Here is a 15,676-nt window from a genome sequence, read left to right as displayed (position 1 = left end):
AGGAGGGAGGGAGGGAGGGAGGGAGATTATAGCACCCCTAGGGATGCACAGTCCCTACTTTGGAAACTACTATTTAATCAGACACAAATCTGTATTATTATTTAAACATCTAGCAATAGGAATATCTAATGTAATTTGGCATGAATTGGCATCAGGAAAAAAAGACCTCTGGATACTGGGTCCTTTTTGGCTAGACCCTAACTCCTTTATACTAACAATATCCTAAACTTCTTGAGGATAATATTTTTCCTTACATCTCCTCCAACTTCCTTATAGAAATACCAAAGTCACATAACAGACATCCAATATTGTTAATTTTGAATGAATGAATGAATTCATCCTAATTTCAGTATATATGACTAGGGCCCTCCAGTTGCCTGGGGGAGGCATTAGGTACATGGTTGTTTTGGACTTTACCCTCTTCCCAAAGCTCTGATGAGTAAGACCGGGTATTCCAAGTATTTCTTCTTCCTGATGAGGGCTCTCTTAAATATTGTGTTCAGTCCCTGTCATCATTGTCAAGCTTTACTGCATTATAGAGTAGATGATAAATATGATGAGACCAGAGATCATGCCAAATGAAAACTGGCTGAAAGAACTTGGGATACCTAATCTGGAGATGAGAAGGCCTAGATGGGACATGATAGCCATGACATAAAAATTATTAGACTTGTTCTACTTGGCTCCAGAGTACAAGTGGTAAGACACAGAGAGCTAGATTTAGGCTACCTATGAGGAAAAGCTTCCTAATAATTGGAGCTTGCCAATAGTAAAATGGGGTGCTTTTGGAGGTAGAGAGTTCTTACTCAATGGAAATTTTCAGTCAGAAGCTGAGCAATCACATGCCAAGGATTTTATAGAGGAGAACCCTGTTGAAGTACTACTCAGACTGCAATGACATCTAAGATTCCTTTTAACTATCTATTAAGCATTTGGGCTCCTCATCAAATTGGCAAAGTTGTTTTTTTAAAGGAAAAAGACAAATGCTAGTAGTGCTATGGAAACAGAGGCATACCAACAAACTTTTGGTGGAGCCAACAATTGGTTCAGCTATTCTAGGAAACAATTTGGAATTATTCCCAAAATTTACTGAATTGTGTATACCTTTCGACCAAGATCAGAGAAAGAGGAACACCACTCATATATGCAAAAGTATTTATAGCAGCTCTTTTTGTTATAATAAAGAACTGGAAACAAAGCAATGACCATCGGGGCGGAGTGGCTGAACAAATTATGGTATATGAATGTAACTAGTGTAATGAAGAAAATGGCATAAAGGGACAATTTCGAAGTAGCATGAGTCAACACATGTATTCTAATAAAGAATGAAAGGAGCAGAACCAAGAAGACAATTTATACTACAAATGCAGCATTGCAAAGACAAAACAATTTGAAAGATTTTAAAACTCTGAACAATGCAATAACCCCATAATTTCAAGGGCTGCTGATGAAGCACGATAATCATCTTCTGACAGAAAAGTGGTAGATTCAAAGGCCAATATAAGGATTTTTTTTGCTTCTTGTTATAAGGTTTTCTTTTTTCTTTTTTTTCCCAGTGGAGGTAGCGAGAGTTAGGAAGTAATTTTTTTCTTAATTGAAAAATGAAATAATATTTTAAATCAGTGTGGCTATAACCTAACCTTGCCTAACCACGAAGTGAGAAGGCAAAATTCTCCCTTCCTCCCATCTTACAAATGTGGCAGAAAATCAGGATTTTGCTTGAGAACAGTAGCTAATAAGAGCTTCCCTCCTCTTTTAATTTTTTTCTGGGACAGACTCACCCAGAATGAGCAATCATTAACTTGCCATCATTTGCAGTGATCTGCACACAGATCTCATTGTATTATCTTTCCCTTGAAACCTACCCCTCTTCCAAACAAATCAATTTGGTTTCTAATCAGACCTAAGAGGACATTAGACAAGTGTATAAGTTTAGTTGTAGTCACCTTCTTCAGGATGCTAATTTTAGGACCCATTTATTTATCCAGCTTACTAACATTTTTAAGGTGAAAATATTGTGGACATAAAGAGTCAGGAAAGAGCTGGAATTCTGGACTCCATACTGATACTTGCTAAGAAAACATCAAAACTCCAGATCTCTACAATATCAGATTGCTGAATCTTTAACAGGAGCCTCTGGTCTAGATGCAACAGGCATAGCTGAGTGTGTGGGAGAGTAAGAAGGAAGCTTAGAAGCTTTCGGAGATGGAATCCCGATAGAATCAGCAACCCTAGTTGCTAGTTCAGTTGGGGGTATCTCTATAGTCCTGAAATACTGTGTTCATTGTCAGCTATCATATTTCAGGAAGGATTTTTTCAAGCTGAACTGCATCAGATAATTGAAGTTATCTAGTCCAACTTTCTTATCTTCCAGAAGAGGACATTGAAATCTAGAGAGATTTAAGTAATATGTCCAAGTGCCCACAGATGGGAAGTGGTAGTTCTTGAATTAGAACCCCAAAACTCCAAATCATCTTATTATTTTTAAAAAATGTATAAATATTATTTATTATCAATATGGGTTTATTTTACCTTTACATAGCACTTGCATTTAAGACACCTATGCACCATCATGTCATTTAACCTGTACATTAGCCCTGTAAGGTAGATAGGAGAGGTATCATTCCTCTCCATTTTGCAGATTAGAGAACTGAGGCTCTATTTAAGCCAAAACTCAAATCTAGCTATAAATCAGATCAATATTTTTCCTACTTCCTCTCAGTTAAATTTAAATGAAGGTCTTTTCCTGTGAGATGTAGAAAACTGTCTTATACCGACTGTTAGGGTTAAGAATCGCAAAATTTTCTGGAATTTGGTTGTGTTTCTTGTTTATACTTTTTTGTGGCTTTTGTTGTTGTTTTTATTTCTGGTTCCTTTTTCCCTTTGGCTGTAATTATGTGCCACTAACCAGATTCCCTCTCTAGCAAGCACTGGCTGGGCCACCATGACCAGACAAACCATCTTATTCTCTCTGGTGCTAAGAACCAGACTCAAAAATTAATACCTTGAATAAGACTTGGCATTGAATTAGTATCTGAGATGGTTTCTTTAAAGAGGCCCGGGTGAGATAACATTGCCTAAATCAGGTTCATTTGTCAGTGGGTGGAGGAAATACCTTGTTATTTACCACAATTGGTAGGAAGAGCAGTTCATTTAAGGAAGGGGGCTGTACTACAGCTTTATCCGGCTTGAATGCTAGTTTGCCACAGCGGACCAGAAGGAGATCATTCCAGTGTCTTCTTCCACAATCTCTGCTTTGGGCACAGTCCCACTCCTTTCTTCCCCCCCGCCCCAACCTGATTCTTATTGTGGAAAACAGATTTTCAAAGCTTGTTAAACCTGATGAGCTGCTTTCAGGAAGAGAGAAACTGTTCAGCATCCAGAATCCCTTCTAATGGGAAGCAAACAGACCAGACCGACCTGGGAATGAGATCTGAAAATTCTTTACAGCTTTCCCACGTTTCTACCTCTTAACGAGAGACGTTTAGAGATGACTTTGCCTTTCCTCCAACCCTCTGTACCAGGATTGGCTAGAATAGGTCAAGTGGTCGAAGGCGGGAACTACACTACAGCTGCCAGAAGTCAGAAATCCCTCCACCGTGCAGCTGGAAAAAACACTTCCGAGCTGCGTGAAATTGAACGAATTACTTAAATCTCTCTGAATCTCAATGTCCTCTCTTCTGGAAAAATGAGAAAGTTGGACTAGTAAGACTCTTCAGGGTCCTTTTTACTTGTCTAAGTCAATAAATTCCTCAGAAAAGGAAACCAGAATAATCTATAAGCTCAGATATAAATGATAGAAGAGAAGATGGCTATTGACTTAGAAGTTGAGGAAATATAACTTGAAAAATTCCTAAAAGAAATCTCGGATTTCATTAATTCTCTGTTGAGATAATCTTAAGTATTAGAGAGGCATGCTGACCAACCCCCCAAGACTTTATGGCCAGTGTAAAGAGCTTCTTGTCCTGGCAGTGAGCTTGTTTCCTTCTCTCTCCATCTCCACCAGCTCTCAAGCTCTCAGAGGACCCTGGCAACCAGGGGTGGCTCCTGATGGTGAAGAAGCAAGCTCAGGACCCTACCAACTGTCCTCTTAGTCAGAGAAGGCACCACAACCAGTAAAGAAGGGGGCGGGGAGGGAGGAAATCAAGAAGACTTCCTTTCTAAAAACTAAATTTGCCAATAAGTGACTTTGGGCAAGTCATTTCCCTTCAATGACACGCTGGATTAGATGACCTAGAAAAGTCTTTCCCAGGTCTAAAATTCTCACAACTATTATCTCTAATGTGGTTTGATTCTGGGTAACTAAGAGGGGCAGTAGATAGAGCACCTGAACAGAAGTCAGAAAGACCTGAATTCAAATCCAACCTCAGACACACAATTACTAGGTGTGTGACCCTGAGCAAGTCATTTCAGCCTGTTTACCTGAACAAGGTTTGATTCAATTAACCAAATAAGAAATTATTTTTATTGATAAAGAATATTATACTAACTAAATAATTCCCTACCCTTCACTCTTCAAGCAGCTATAGGTAATGTGTTGACTTTTTCTTCTATATGGTTGACGCCCTTATGAATAGTTAAAGAAGGTATGATTCCTAATTTGCCTAATGAGTCCTGGCAGGGAAAGAATAAAATGAAATGGATAGTAATGGAGAAAATATATAATCTCCCAACTGAAAATAGAAACCAGGTTATGGATAGGAAAGGACAGAAAGGGATATTTGGGAAATATATGTGATATAAAAACAAAAGAACTAAAAATGAATTTAAAAATAGAGCCTAGGTAACCTGGCTTTTCCATGTACATTCTGGCCCCCATGATTCTCATTATTTCATGAAAAATATGAATTTCAAAATCCACTATCATGGGAGAAAACATTCATAGTGAACTTTCAATTAACCAGAGTCATGCTCCAGTTTGTGAATCATCTGTGCTTTCAGTTTCTCCTTCTAGGGTATCTTTAAAATCGCTTGACTAGTTTCTGGTATTTTATTTGTTTGTTTAAACATGTGAGTTTCATTTCTCCATGCTGATTTCCTTAATGTATAGATAGAAATGGAGAACTAGTGATGGATGCAAAAGTTTCCATTTAATTTAATCAGAGTTTACTGGGTGAGGGGGGGCTGAGACTAGGGGAACCAGGGAAGGAAATAAGCATTTATTAAGCACCTACTTTATTCCAGACACTGAGTTAAGTGCTTTACAAATATATCATTTAATCTAAGTACAGGCTTTATAGTAATAAAGCAATTTCACACAATTTGAATCTCACAACAACTTGAGAGTTAGGCAGCAGAAATATTATTATCCTAATGTCAACCACCTGAAATTTCAGCTGATAGGCCATAGAGTGGATCAGGATAGTAGAGTGACTTAAGATCTCAAAGCTAGTTAAGGTACAGACAAATGGTGAACATTTATAAAGAATTTTAAGGACTGTAAAATGCTTTACACCTATTATATCATCTGACCCTCAAAATAATCCTGGTTATTATTATCTCTATTGTATAGATGATGAAACTGAGGTGGTGACAGTTTAAGTGAATCATCCAGGGTCAAACAGTTAATAAGTACAGCTAGTAAGTGTCAGAGGCTGATTTCCAACCAGGGTCTGCCTGACTCCAAGTTCAACACTCTTAGACAGAAATTGAAATAGCAATGCACTAGTAAATGTTAACAACCAGGTCTTCCCTCAACCAAAAAAAAAATAGTGTACACTTTTTAAATCTGCATTATTATTTTAATTAACAATATTGTATAATATATTAATGTTAATGTGTTATTTATGGATATTGATGGAGAATTAATATTAATGTCATTTATTAATTTATTATATAATTTATAAATTAATTTAATCTGTATTTTATTATTTTCTCTATCATTTTCCTTTGTTTAGACAATCAACAAAACAATACATCAAGATTTTCTGTTTGTAGCATTTGTCTATTTCCAAAGTGTAAAAGATAGCCTTGAAAATTTAACAGGAAGCTCTCAGGAGCTGTCCAAATAGCTCCCTTTCACCACTCAGTGATACCCAGGATCTTTTGACTAAATCTCAGACTCTTTCCATTTTGTCTCAGTATTTCTCGTCCTCTTTTCTCCTCTCAGCCTTTGACTGACCTGGCAATGGGCAATGCAGGATTCTGTGGGTTGTAGAAACTCCAAGCAGGAAAGAAGAATTGCTAAGAACATTGTTTCCGGTCAGTCGTACTTTCTTGCTTCTGTTAAAAAAAAAAAAAAAAAAAAAAAAAAAGTCCAAGTCACTGCTTTCAAACTTTATTGCATCTTTAGAAAAGGGGGGCGCTGTCAAGAATAGATTCAAAATGTCAATGCTCCCTCTATTTCCTGCCTCAAAAAAAATGAGTAAATAAGGATGGATGAACCTAGCTCTCTAGTTCCTCTGGGAGGCTGACTTCAGGAGGAGGAGGCTATACAGAGTTGTATTGAATCAGAAAGACTGACTCTTCCTGGAGACAGCTCTCAAACTTACAGCCCCCATCCTCTGATATTTACTCCTGCATGATACCTAAAACTGGAAATCCCCCAAAAGCAGCTGTGAAGTTGTCTGCACTTCAGCTGCTGACCAGTTAAAAATATAGCTCATATTTTGGGGGTGGAAATGACAGCTATGTATGAGAATGAGGATAGGACAGGGGGTGTAAAGCTATATGTGAATATCTAGCTGTGTTTGGTGTTTAGCTATACTACATACATCTTCTAGATCAAAGCTTCTTAAGCTCAGGTCCAGGAATCTAAGAACTTGGGCAGAGGAAATGCATCTTTATTTTCGTTAACTTCTCGTTGGAGTTTCATATTTCCTTCAATTATGAATATGAAGAAAAAGCCATTATAATGAGAAAGAGATTATGGGCTTTGCCTGATTACCAAAGCGGGTCTATGTCATAATAAAGGTGAACAAAAAGGGATTGGTAACTGCCACTTCATCCATTTATTCCCCATTTTGCACCTAATTCACTGTTTCCTATAAAAAGTAGAGGACTAAAGGGAGACAAGATCACAATTTGAGTTAAAAAAGAGCTTTGGCAGTCAAAAAGCTAAAGTAGTCTTGAAGCTTTACTCAGAAAGGTCTAGTTTTCAGAATTAAGAGAGTGTCAGCTCTCTTAACCCTCTGCCCTTTCAAAACATATCTAGAGAATTATGTTTAGGTATGTGCGCCATAGTTTAGGAGAGACACAGATCCAGAGCAGGGTAGCTAGGATGATGAAGGGTGTCTATATCATGCTATATGAAAATTGATTCAAGGAACTGGGGAAGTTTTGCCTGCAATAGAACTTAAGAGTTGTGTTCAAGTTTTGTTCAAGTTTTTAAAGTGTCATGTAGAAGACTTTTTTTTAAACTTGTTTTGCTTGGTCCCAGAGGACAAAATCAGGACAAATAGGGAGAAGTTGTAAAGAAATATATTTAGGACCTACAATTAAAGCTATTTTTTAAAATTAGGATGGGTAGCCTCAAGAGATAATCAATTCCCCCCTTATTGGACATCTTCAAGTAGATACTGAGAAACCATTTGACCAGTATTTTATTGGATTCTTTCCTGAGACTAGATTGGATTAGATGGCCATTGAAACCCTTTTCAACACTAAAATTCTTATTCTTATATAACTAAAGCTAAGAAGTTAAAGAAATCTCTCTGACTAATTGCACTTCATTGCCTGGCATCTAATTTTAAAAGACACTGATTCAGAGAGTGGGGATGACAGTTCTGTACCCATTCCATTTTGCATCAACTTGTTCTCCCAATTTTATCCATTAAAAATACTCTTGAAATGATCTAACTTAATGGAACTACACACCCAAATTTCTACATTTTTGTTTTTACCTCCACTACTTTTCCCCATTTTAGGAGGTAATATTGTTCATCTTTTGCTGTCATTCTTTTCCACAATGATTGGCAAACAAGCTTCTCTTTTTAATGAATTACTTGCTCTTGATTGCTATGCCTTTTTCTTTTGCAAGGAGATCAAGTATTTGGTTTATAAACTTTTTGGATGTCCTTATTGTGGTGACTGTCTTACATTAGTTGAACTTCTCTAAGGAATGGTGATAAACAAAATCAATATTTTTACCTTTATCTATTTCCCATTTATCAATCAGTAACTTATTTAAATTAACTGCATTAAACTTTTAATAGCACACAGAATCTTCTTTCCTTTATCCTTTCTTCAGATTTGGACAACTGATTCAAAAATGACTCCCACATCAGTAACTGGTGGTTAAGATGTGGTCAATTTATTTTTTGTGATGTTCTCCAGTATTTCTCATGTCCAGTGCCTTCTGACTCCTATCTTGAAGAAAGCATTCATGCCATAAAGATGTAAAGTATCCATGAAATCTAAAAGCATTTGGTGTCTTTCATTTCTTAGTCCCAAATCATATTTTCTAAATGATTTTTCACCATTGACCACCATGTCTAACTTGACATCAGAATAACAGAGTATCAACAAATAATTATATGTGATATTGTTTGAAGGATCCTGTCACATTCTTCATGAAATTTCTCTATTTCTTTATTCTCTGAAACAGATATCATTTAAGACATATGCTCCAATTGTGTTCACAATAATCTTTTTACTTATCCTCATCTTAGACACAACAAATAACATGACCAAATGGACAATGAACTGGTATTTCTTGCCGCCTTTGGTCACCCAACAGAACTAATTCTACCAACACTTTTATTCACCTCTGCTCCATGAAGAACTACTGAGTAATCTTTCCATATACCTGCAAACACCTTATGTCTTCTGGTTTCAGTTATGATGAGAATGTCTATAAGAATGTAGTTCAGTTCCTCTAGTAGCCTTATTAATTTTTTGATCATTGAACATTTGGTACTTAGAGAACCAACAATTATGCTTATATACAATTTTAAAAAGCATGAAACTACAAAAACTAAAAGGGACTACATGGGACTAAAGGCCATTTAAAATTTGTCTTTCTTTTCTTGTGTTCTCATGGCCAAAGAATGATGTTCCTATGTATACCCAGTTAGACTGACCCCCTAAAAATTAGACAGTCTATTAGCAACAGGACTGTGCTAGAAATCTTTCCAGCATGATAGAACCTGCTGGAACTTTCCTCCTCCAAAGCACAGACTTCAGGAACTTCACCTTCATGTCATGATGCATTGAAATAAGACCTTGTTAAAAAACCACCTGATGGGGGCAGCTAGGTGGCTCAGTGGATTGAGAACTAATCTCAGAGACAAGAGGTCCTGGGTTCAAATTTATCCTTAGATACTTCCTACCTATGTGACTTTGGGCAAGTCACTTAGCCCCCATTGCCTAGCCCTTACTGAAGATAGAAGGTAAGGGTTTAAAAAAAAAAACACCTGATAATTAATTGATTGTTGTGATGGCTGTGTCATAGACACTATGCCAGTCATTGAGAATATAAAGATGAAATAAAACCTAGCCCCTTGACTTCAAGGAAGTAACATTCTAGTAGGGAATGTTAGAGATTTATAAAGATAACTATAATAGGATAACAAGATGTCATCCTTTCAAAGGAAGAATCCATACAAAGTGTTTTGAGAAATTTGAAGAAGACAATATTGTTTCCTGCTAGAAATATCAGAAATGGTTTCATAGAAGGGAGTGCCATGTAAGCTAAATTTCAAAGGAATTAAACATCTGTTTGTGTCTATAGTTCAGAGTACCCTAATCATAAGATCACAGAACTTAAAACTGGGAAAGACCTTAGAGATCATCTAGTCCAATCTTTTCCTTTTACAGAGGAGACGGCAAAGACTCAAAGAGTTTCAATGACTTTCCCAAAATCTCACAAGTAACTGATCACACATTTTTTTCTGGGCAGACCCCTTATGAAGTAATATGTGTGTTCTGGACGATGCATTATAGGAAGAACAGCAAAAAACTGGAGAGCAACCCAAGGAAGATGACCAGAAGGGTGAAAGAACTTGAAAATTTTCTCTATGATAATTAGATGAACAGCCGATGACTTCAGAAAACATGATGGCCATCTTTAAATATCTGAAAAGCTGCCATCCCAAAGAAGGATTACAATTATTTTGATTTTCTTCATAGAATAGAGGTAGGCATAATGAGTGGAAATTGTAGAGAAGTAGAGTTCAACTTGATATAAAGAAAAAAATATCATTATTTTAAATCCTTACCTTCTGTCTTTGAATTGATATGAAGTATTGACTCCAAGGCAGAAGAACAATTACGGCTAAGCAATGAACTTAAACCCAGGGTCACACAGTTAGGATGTGTCTGAGGCCAGATTTGAACCCAGAACCTCCCATCTGCATGCCTGGCTCTCTAACCACTGAGTCATCTCACTGTCCCAAGGGAAAAAATTTAATTAAATGCTTCTCCCTAATTATTACATGGTCAAAATATATCAACTTTATTTATATATATATTTATATTTATATATATATTTATAAAAATAAAATTTTTTAGAAGAGTCCAAGTTAGCAATAGCCATCTGAAAAAAAAGATCTAAATCAGAGGTATCAAACTTAAAAAGCAACATTCAGCCCTCCACAGTTAAAACCAGATTAAAGTATAATTAGAAAATATTTAGCAAAGAAAATTTAATAAACATAGACAGTGTTCATTTGTGGTTTTTCTAAGTCAATGTTCAGCATGCAGGGATCCTTATGTATGCTTTAATGATTTTCCTTTCAATTTTAATTTGACACCACTGCTCTAAATCATAAGAATTAGATTAATGAATGTAAGAAGAAATTTAACTAAGTAGTTTTTAATCACTTCTAAGGATTTCTCTTTAATATTTGGTAAGCTATAACTGTGTGATTTAAGATATAATAGTAATAGAGATAATATTAAGAGCCTCCATAAAGATTAAAGTGTTTGTACACTTTCCCCTTTTATCTCCTTGCCATATACTCTAGAGCAGTGTTGGAGAACCTTTTAGAGATCTTGTGCTCAAACTGCAACCCTCACACTATATGTGAGCCTCCCGCCTTAACCCAGAAAGAGGTGGGAGGAAGCACTCCCATTGGGCTGCTGGGCAGAGGGCCGGTGACAGGAGAAACATCCTCAGGTGCACTTGGAGCTGGGGAAGGGAATAGCCTCCCTCTGGCATACTCCAACACAGCTCTGGAGGATGTGACAAGAGGAAACTGTGTCCCTAGTCTGACAGTGTCAAATGACTTTAGAAGAGAAATGGAGTGGGGGGGGGGGGGGAAGGTTGCCTGGTCATAATCCTTTTACTGGAGTTTATTAACTATTTTAGTTAAAAGATTCCCAAACTCACTTTTGGAACATGTTCTGCATATTTCCCATGTTAAATAGTTCTGTTAAGAGTTGTTCAAAGCCTATGTAAGCCTTGCTATCAGGAAATAATATTGTCTTTTCCCACAGACTGGATGGGGCTACAGACCTCTGACTCTGGTATTTGGTGCTGAGAAAAGAAAAGTTGAATCCTTGGCTCAGGATAATGGCCTAATTCTTTTTGTTTTTTTCATGTAAAAGAAAACAATTCTGAGGTTCCACTTCACACCTGTCAGATTAGCAAAGCTGATGAAGAAAAAAATTAATCTATGCTAGAGAAGCTGTGGGAAAATAGAGGCATTAATGCACTGTTGGGAGATGTAAACTGTTCCAACCATTCTGGAGAGTAATTTGGGAATGGACCCACCCAATAAGCTATTACATGTACATGCTCTTTGACCCAGTGATATTGTACTATGTACATAACTGAAAAAGATCAAAGTAAGAGGGGATGGAACTCAACTGTACAAGAAATATTTATAATAACTTTTTTTGTGTTGTCAAAGAATTGGAAATTCAGTGTGTGCCCATCAATTGGGGAGTGGCTGAACAAGTTATGGCATATGAATGTGATAGGAAAATATTGTGCTCTAAGAAATGATAAAAGGGAAGATTTTAGTCTAACCCAGAATGATTTGTATGAACTGAAGCAGAATGAAGTAAGATCAAGAAAACAATTTATACAATAAAAATAATGTAAAAAAAAACACAGTTTCAAAAGACCTAGTATGGTGATGGGGAACCTTGTAAAGATCATGTGCCCAAATTGCAACCCTCATGTCCACATGACCCACCCACCCTACCCCAGGAGGGAGGAAGTGCTGGCAGAGGGGTAAGGCATGTGAGAAATGTCTGCATGGAGAGGGAGAAGGGAGCAGCCCCCTCGAGCACATACCTGCAGGCATGCTATAGGTTCCCTATCATGGATCCTAGTCACTCTGATCAACACAATGACCAATCAAAATTTCAGATTTTCAATGACCAATCAAAATTTCAGAGGGCTCATGATGTAAAATTCTATCACCCTCCAGGTAGAGACCTGAGAGACTTTGAGTGAAGACTGAAACTTTTTCTGGCCATGAGTAATGCAAGAATTTGTTTTGTTCAACTATATTTGTTAGCAATATAGGGAATTTGTTTTCTTGCTTTCTCAATAAAGGTTGGAAATAGGAAGGTGGGAGAGAGAAGTCAAACTTTTGCTGATTGAAAAAAATAAAAGTTAATTAAAATAAAATGAATAATTGGAACTATCCCACAGTCGAGATCTTCAGATGGAATCTGGGCTGGCTGATAACTTATCTAGGGGTATTGTAGAGGCAATTCTTGATCAGTTATAGAATATAGTAGAGGAGGCAGCTAGGTGGCTTAGTGGATAGAGAGCCAGGCTTGGAGACAGGAGTTTCAAATCTGGCCTCAGACACTCTCTAGCTGTGTGACCCTGGGCAAGTCACTTGACCCTATTATCTAGCCTTTACCACATAGTATTATTTTATAGTATTGATGCTAAGACAGAAGATAAGTATTTTTTTTAAATAGAATAGAATAGATACTTTCTGGGATCCCTCCCAAAGCTGATATTCTGTTAGTTTAAGTAGCAAATCCCTATTTTTCTCAGAGTAGGTACTTGGTATCTTCCTTTGTAACACCTGTGTAACACACAGGAAGAGACCAAATGACAAGGACAACCCCACTATATTCAAAGATGTGTTTTTTTCCTGGTACACCACCCCTACCTTTTGAGTCTGAAATCCTAAGCTAGCTGTTTTGCATTGACATTACCCAGAGCCAAGTTTCAAGCTGACAGCATTCTGCATGCAAGGACAGATGAAGCTGCAATACATTTTGGAAAAAGGTCAATTAAATAGAAAAGATTAATCTCCTTTGGACACCCTAGGTCCAGAACCCCGACTGCATGATCTCACTAGCCCATAGAAGCATCCCCTAAGATTTAGGCAACTTGCCATTCAAGACTTTGAAAGAGATTCAGAGCTAGGTTGTGTTGGGGAGTCCTTAGCTTAACCTAGATAAACTGGCTCAGCTGAACCCTCTTTACCTCCTTATCCAATACTGAGGCCCAACAGCAATGAGAAACTCATATACAAATTACCTTCTTAGAGCTGATGACTAGGCTGTTTCTCCCTCCCCCATTCTCCCAAAGAGGGGCTCATCACCCCTACCAATGGTACCTTGTAAGATTTTATAGTCTACTTGGAGATAATGAGACTCTGTAATGGGTAATCTGAAATAAATTAAGTGCTTAATTAAGCGTTAATCTCAATAATTAAGTGTTAAAAGTCTTGACCCTCTAACACTCCATTTTTTTAAAAGCCCTCAAAAAAAGATTCTGGGAATTTGAGGTTCCACCACAGGCCAGTAGGGAAGATACCTTTGCTGAAGGGAAGGAAGAGGGCCTTTCAATTTCCTTCAAGTAAGTTAATATAGAATCATAGGCTGCTATCTACTAGGCCTATGAGCCACCCAAATAAAAATAGTAAAACTGATAGTTGGCATTTATATGTTTTAAGTTTGCAAAACACTTTAATAATAATAATAATAATAATAATGAACATTTATATAATGCTCACTATGTGCCAGGTACTGTGCTTAGCACTTTATAATTATTATCTCATATGATCCTCACAACAACCCTGGGAGTTGGGGGCCATGGGGGAGGAGGACGAGGAGGGGGGTGTTCCAATTTTATTAGCCTCATTTTACAGATAAGGAATTGAAAGCACTCACAATGAGGTTACTTGCCCAAAGTCTGAGACTAGAATTGAACTCAGATCTTCCTGACTCCAGGCCATCACTCCATCCATTGTTCCACCCTTAAAAGGTATGAGTAGGGCAAACCTTAATGGTAATCCATTGTGTATAAGCCATCATGTATAAACCAGCACCCTTCCATAAATACACACACACACAAACACGCAACATCCTATCTCCTCCATTTTTATTCAGATGAAAATGGGCTCAGATTTCTTATCTGTAAAATCAGAGGTCTGGTAATATCTAAGGTCCCCTCCAGGTCTATATTCCATGACTCTATGATCACAGTAACTGAGGGACACCTATGGCTGTGGGACCTTTGGGGACATGGAGGCTGGGGGGAATAAGTTATACTATACTCTGATATTCTTAAATACTGTTTTTGGTTTATGGTTTCTTTTTGAATTGCAATGGAATGGCTAGGGTCTCTTTTTGGCCTTCTACACAAATAGATGACAAATTATAGTTTGATATCAATTTATAGACTGATAAATCAATCAAGTATGGAAACTCAAACTTCTATAAGATGGGTTTATTATGACACTGTATTTGCTTTAAGTAACAGACATTCTTCTGGCTTAATCAAAAACAATGTTCTCATTGTTCTAATCTTTTAAAGCAGTCACCACTTGGGAAATGGACACCATTAACAATGATAGCCTTTGGTATCACCATACTTGAATGCCACTAATTTAGTTTTTTGGAATATAATCTATATTTGTAACCAGAGAAGGCACTGAATTTCCAGTTCGTTATGCCTCATTAAAAAGCAATGTTAGAATTCTGTTTCTAACATTCATTTGTATAAAATGTGTAAACAAGATAGGGCTTCATTTATTGATGAATGGATAAATAAATTGTGGTAAATTAATGTAATGGATTAATTACATTGTGGTAAATTAATATAATTATATAGAAAAACAGAAACACAGATAGACTTATAGGTACTAATGGCAAACTGGAGAAAAAACTAGGACAACTGCATACAGAAGGACAGAAATAACGTAAATTAAACAGCACTAAAAAGCCATTAGAGTCATATTAATTGTGTTGACCAATCTTGATCTCAGAGAACAGATAATGAATGGACAGTTGGCTCTTTCCAGTAAAAAAAAGTAGGAGGGCAGCTAGGTGGCTCAGTGGATTGAGAGCCAGGTCTAGAGACAAAGGTCCTGGCCTCAGACATTTCTTAGCTTCTTTCCTAACCCTTACCATTCTCCTTGGAACCAATAAATAGTATTAAATCTAATATGGAAGGTAAGGGCTTAAAAAAATTAAGGAGCTTTAAATGGCTATTGATGCATATGTTGTCAAATAAGGTCATTTTGTTGTTTGAGTTCTGCTTAATTTTTTCTGTTACAGAAGAGGATTCAGTGGTAGAAAGTATGTTAAGAAATCCTTAAAATTGAGAGCGAGAGAAAGAAAAGGAAAGAGAGACAGAGACAATTAATTTTAGAAATCCAAATTCTAGAAATGTTGGTTGCTTAGTGGAGATTATCAATTGAATCCAACCAGCACTAAATACCTTGACTGCTGGGAATGCTAAGGCGAACTCTGACAAAGATTCTGACTTCAAGACACTTATAATCTAATGGATGAGATGACATAAATAATTATGATA

The 15,676-nt window shown here is 36.9% G+C and overlaps 1 protein-coding gene across 1 annotated transcript in view; it reads right to left on the bottom strand.

Moving 5' to 3' along the window:
• The window catches only part of LOC123246436 (adhesion G-protein coupled receptor F2-like), a 29,971-nt gene extending 23,778 nt beyond the window's left edge, over positions 1-6,193 (bottom strand). The window contains exon 1 of the mRNA XM_044675337.1: positions 6,122-6,193. Coding sequence (XP_044531272.1) covers positions 6,122-6,193 — 72 coding nt within the window. The remainder of the gene's footprint in view (positions 1-6,121) is intronic.
• Between the last annotated feature and the right edge of the window lie 9,483 nt (positions 6,194-15,676).

This window comes from Gracilinanus agilis, chromosome 4 (assembly GCF_016433145.1).
Source record: "Gracilinanus agilis isolate LMUSP501 chromosome 4, AgileGrace, whole genome shotgun sequence".
NCBI classification, from domain to species: Eukaryota; Metazoa; Chordata; class Mammalia; order Didelphimorphia; family Didelphidae; genus Gracilinanus; species Gracilinanus agilis.
Note: the sequence above shows the minus strand (reverse complement) of the source record. Positions and strands in the feature narration are given on the sequence as shown.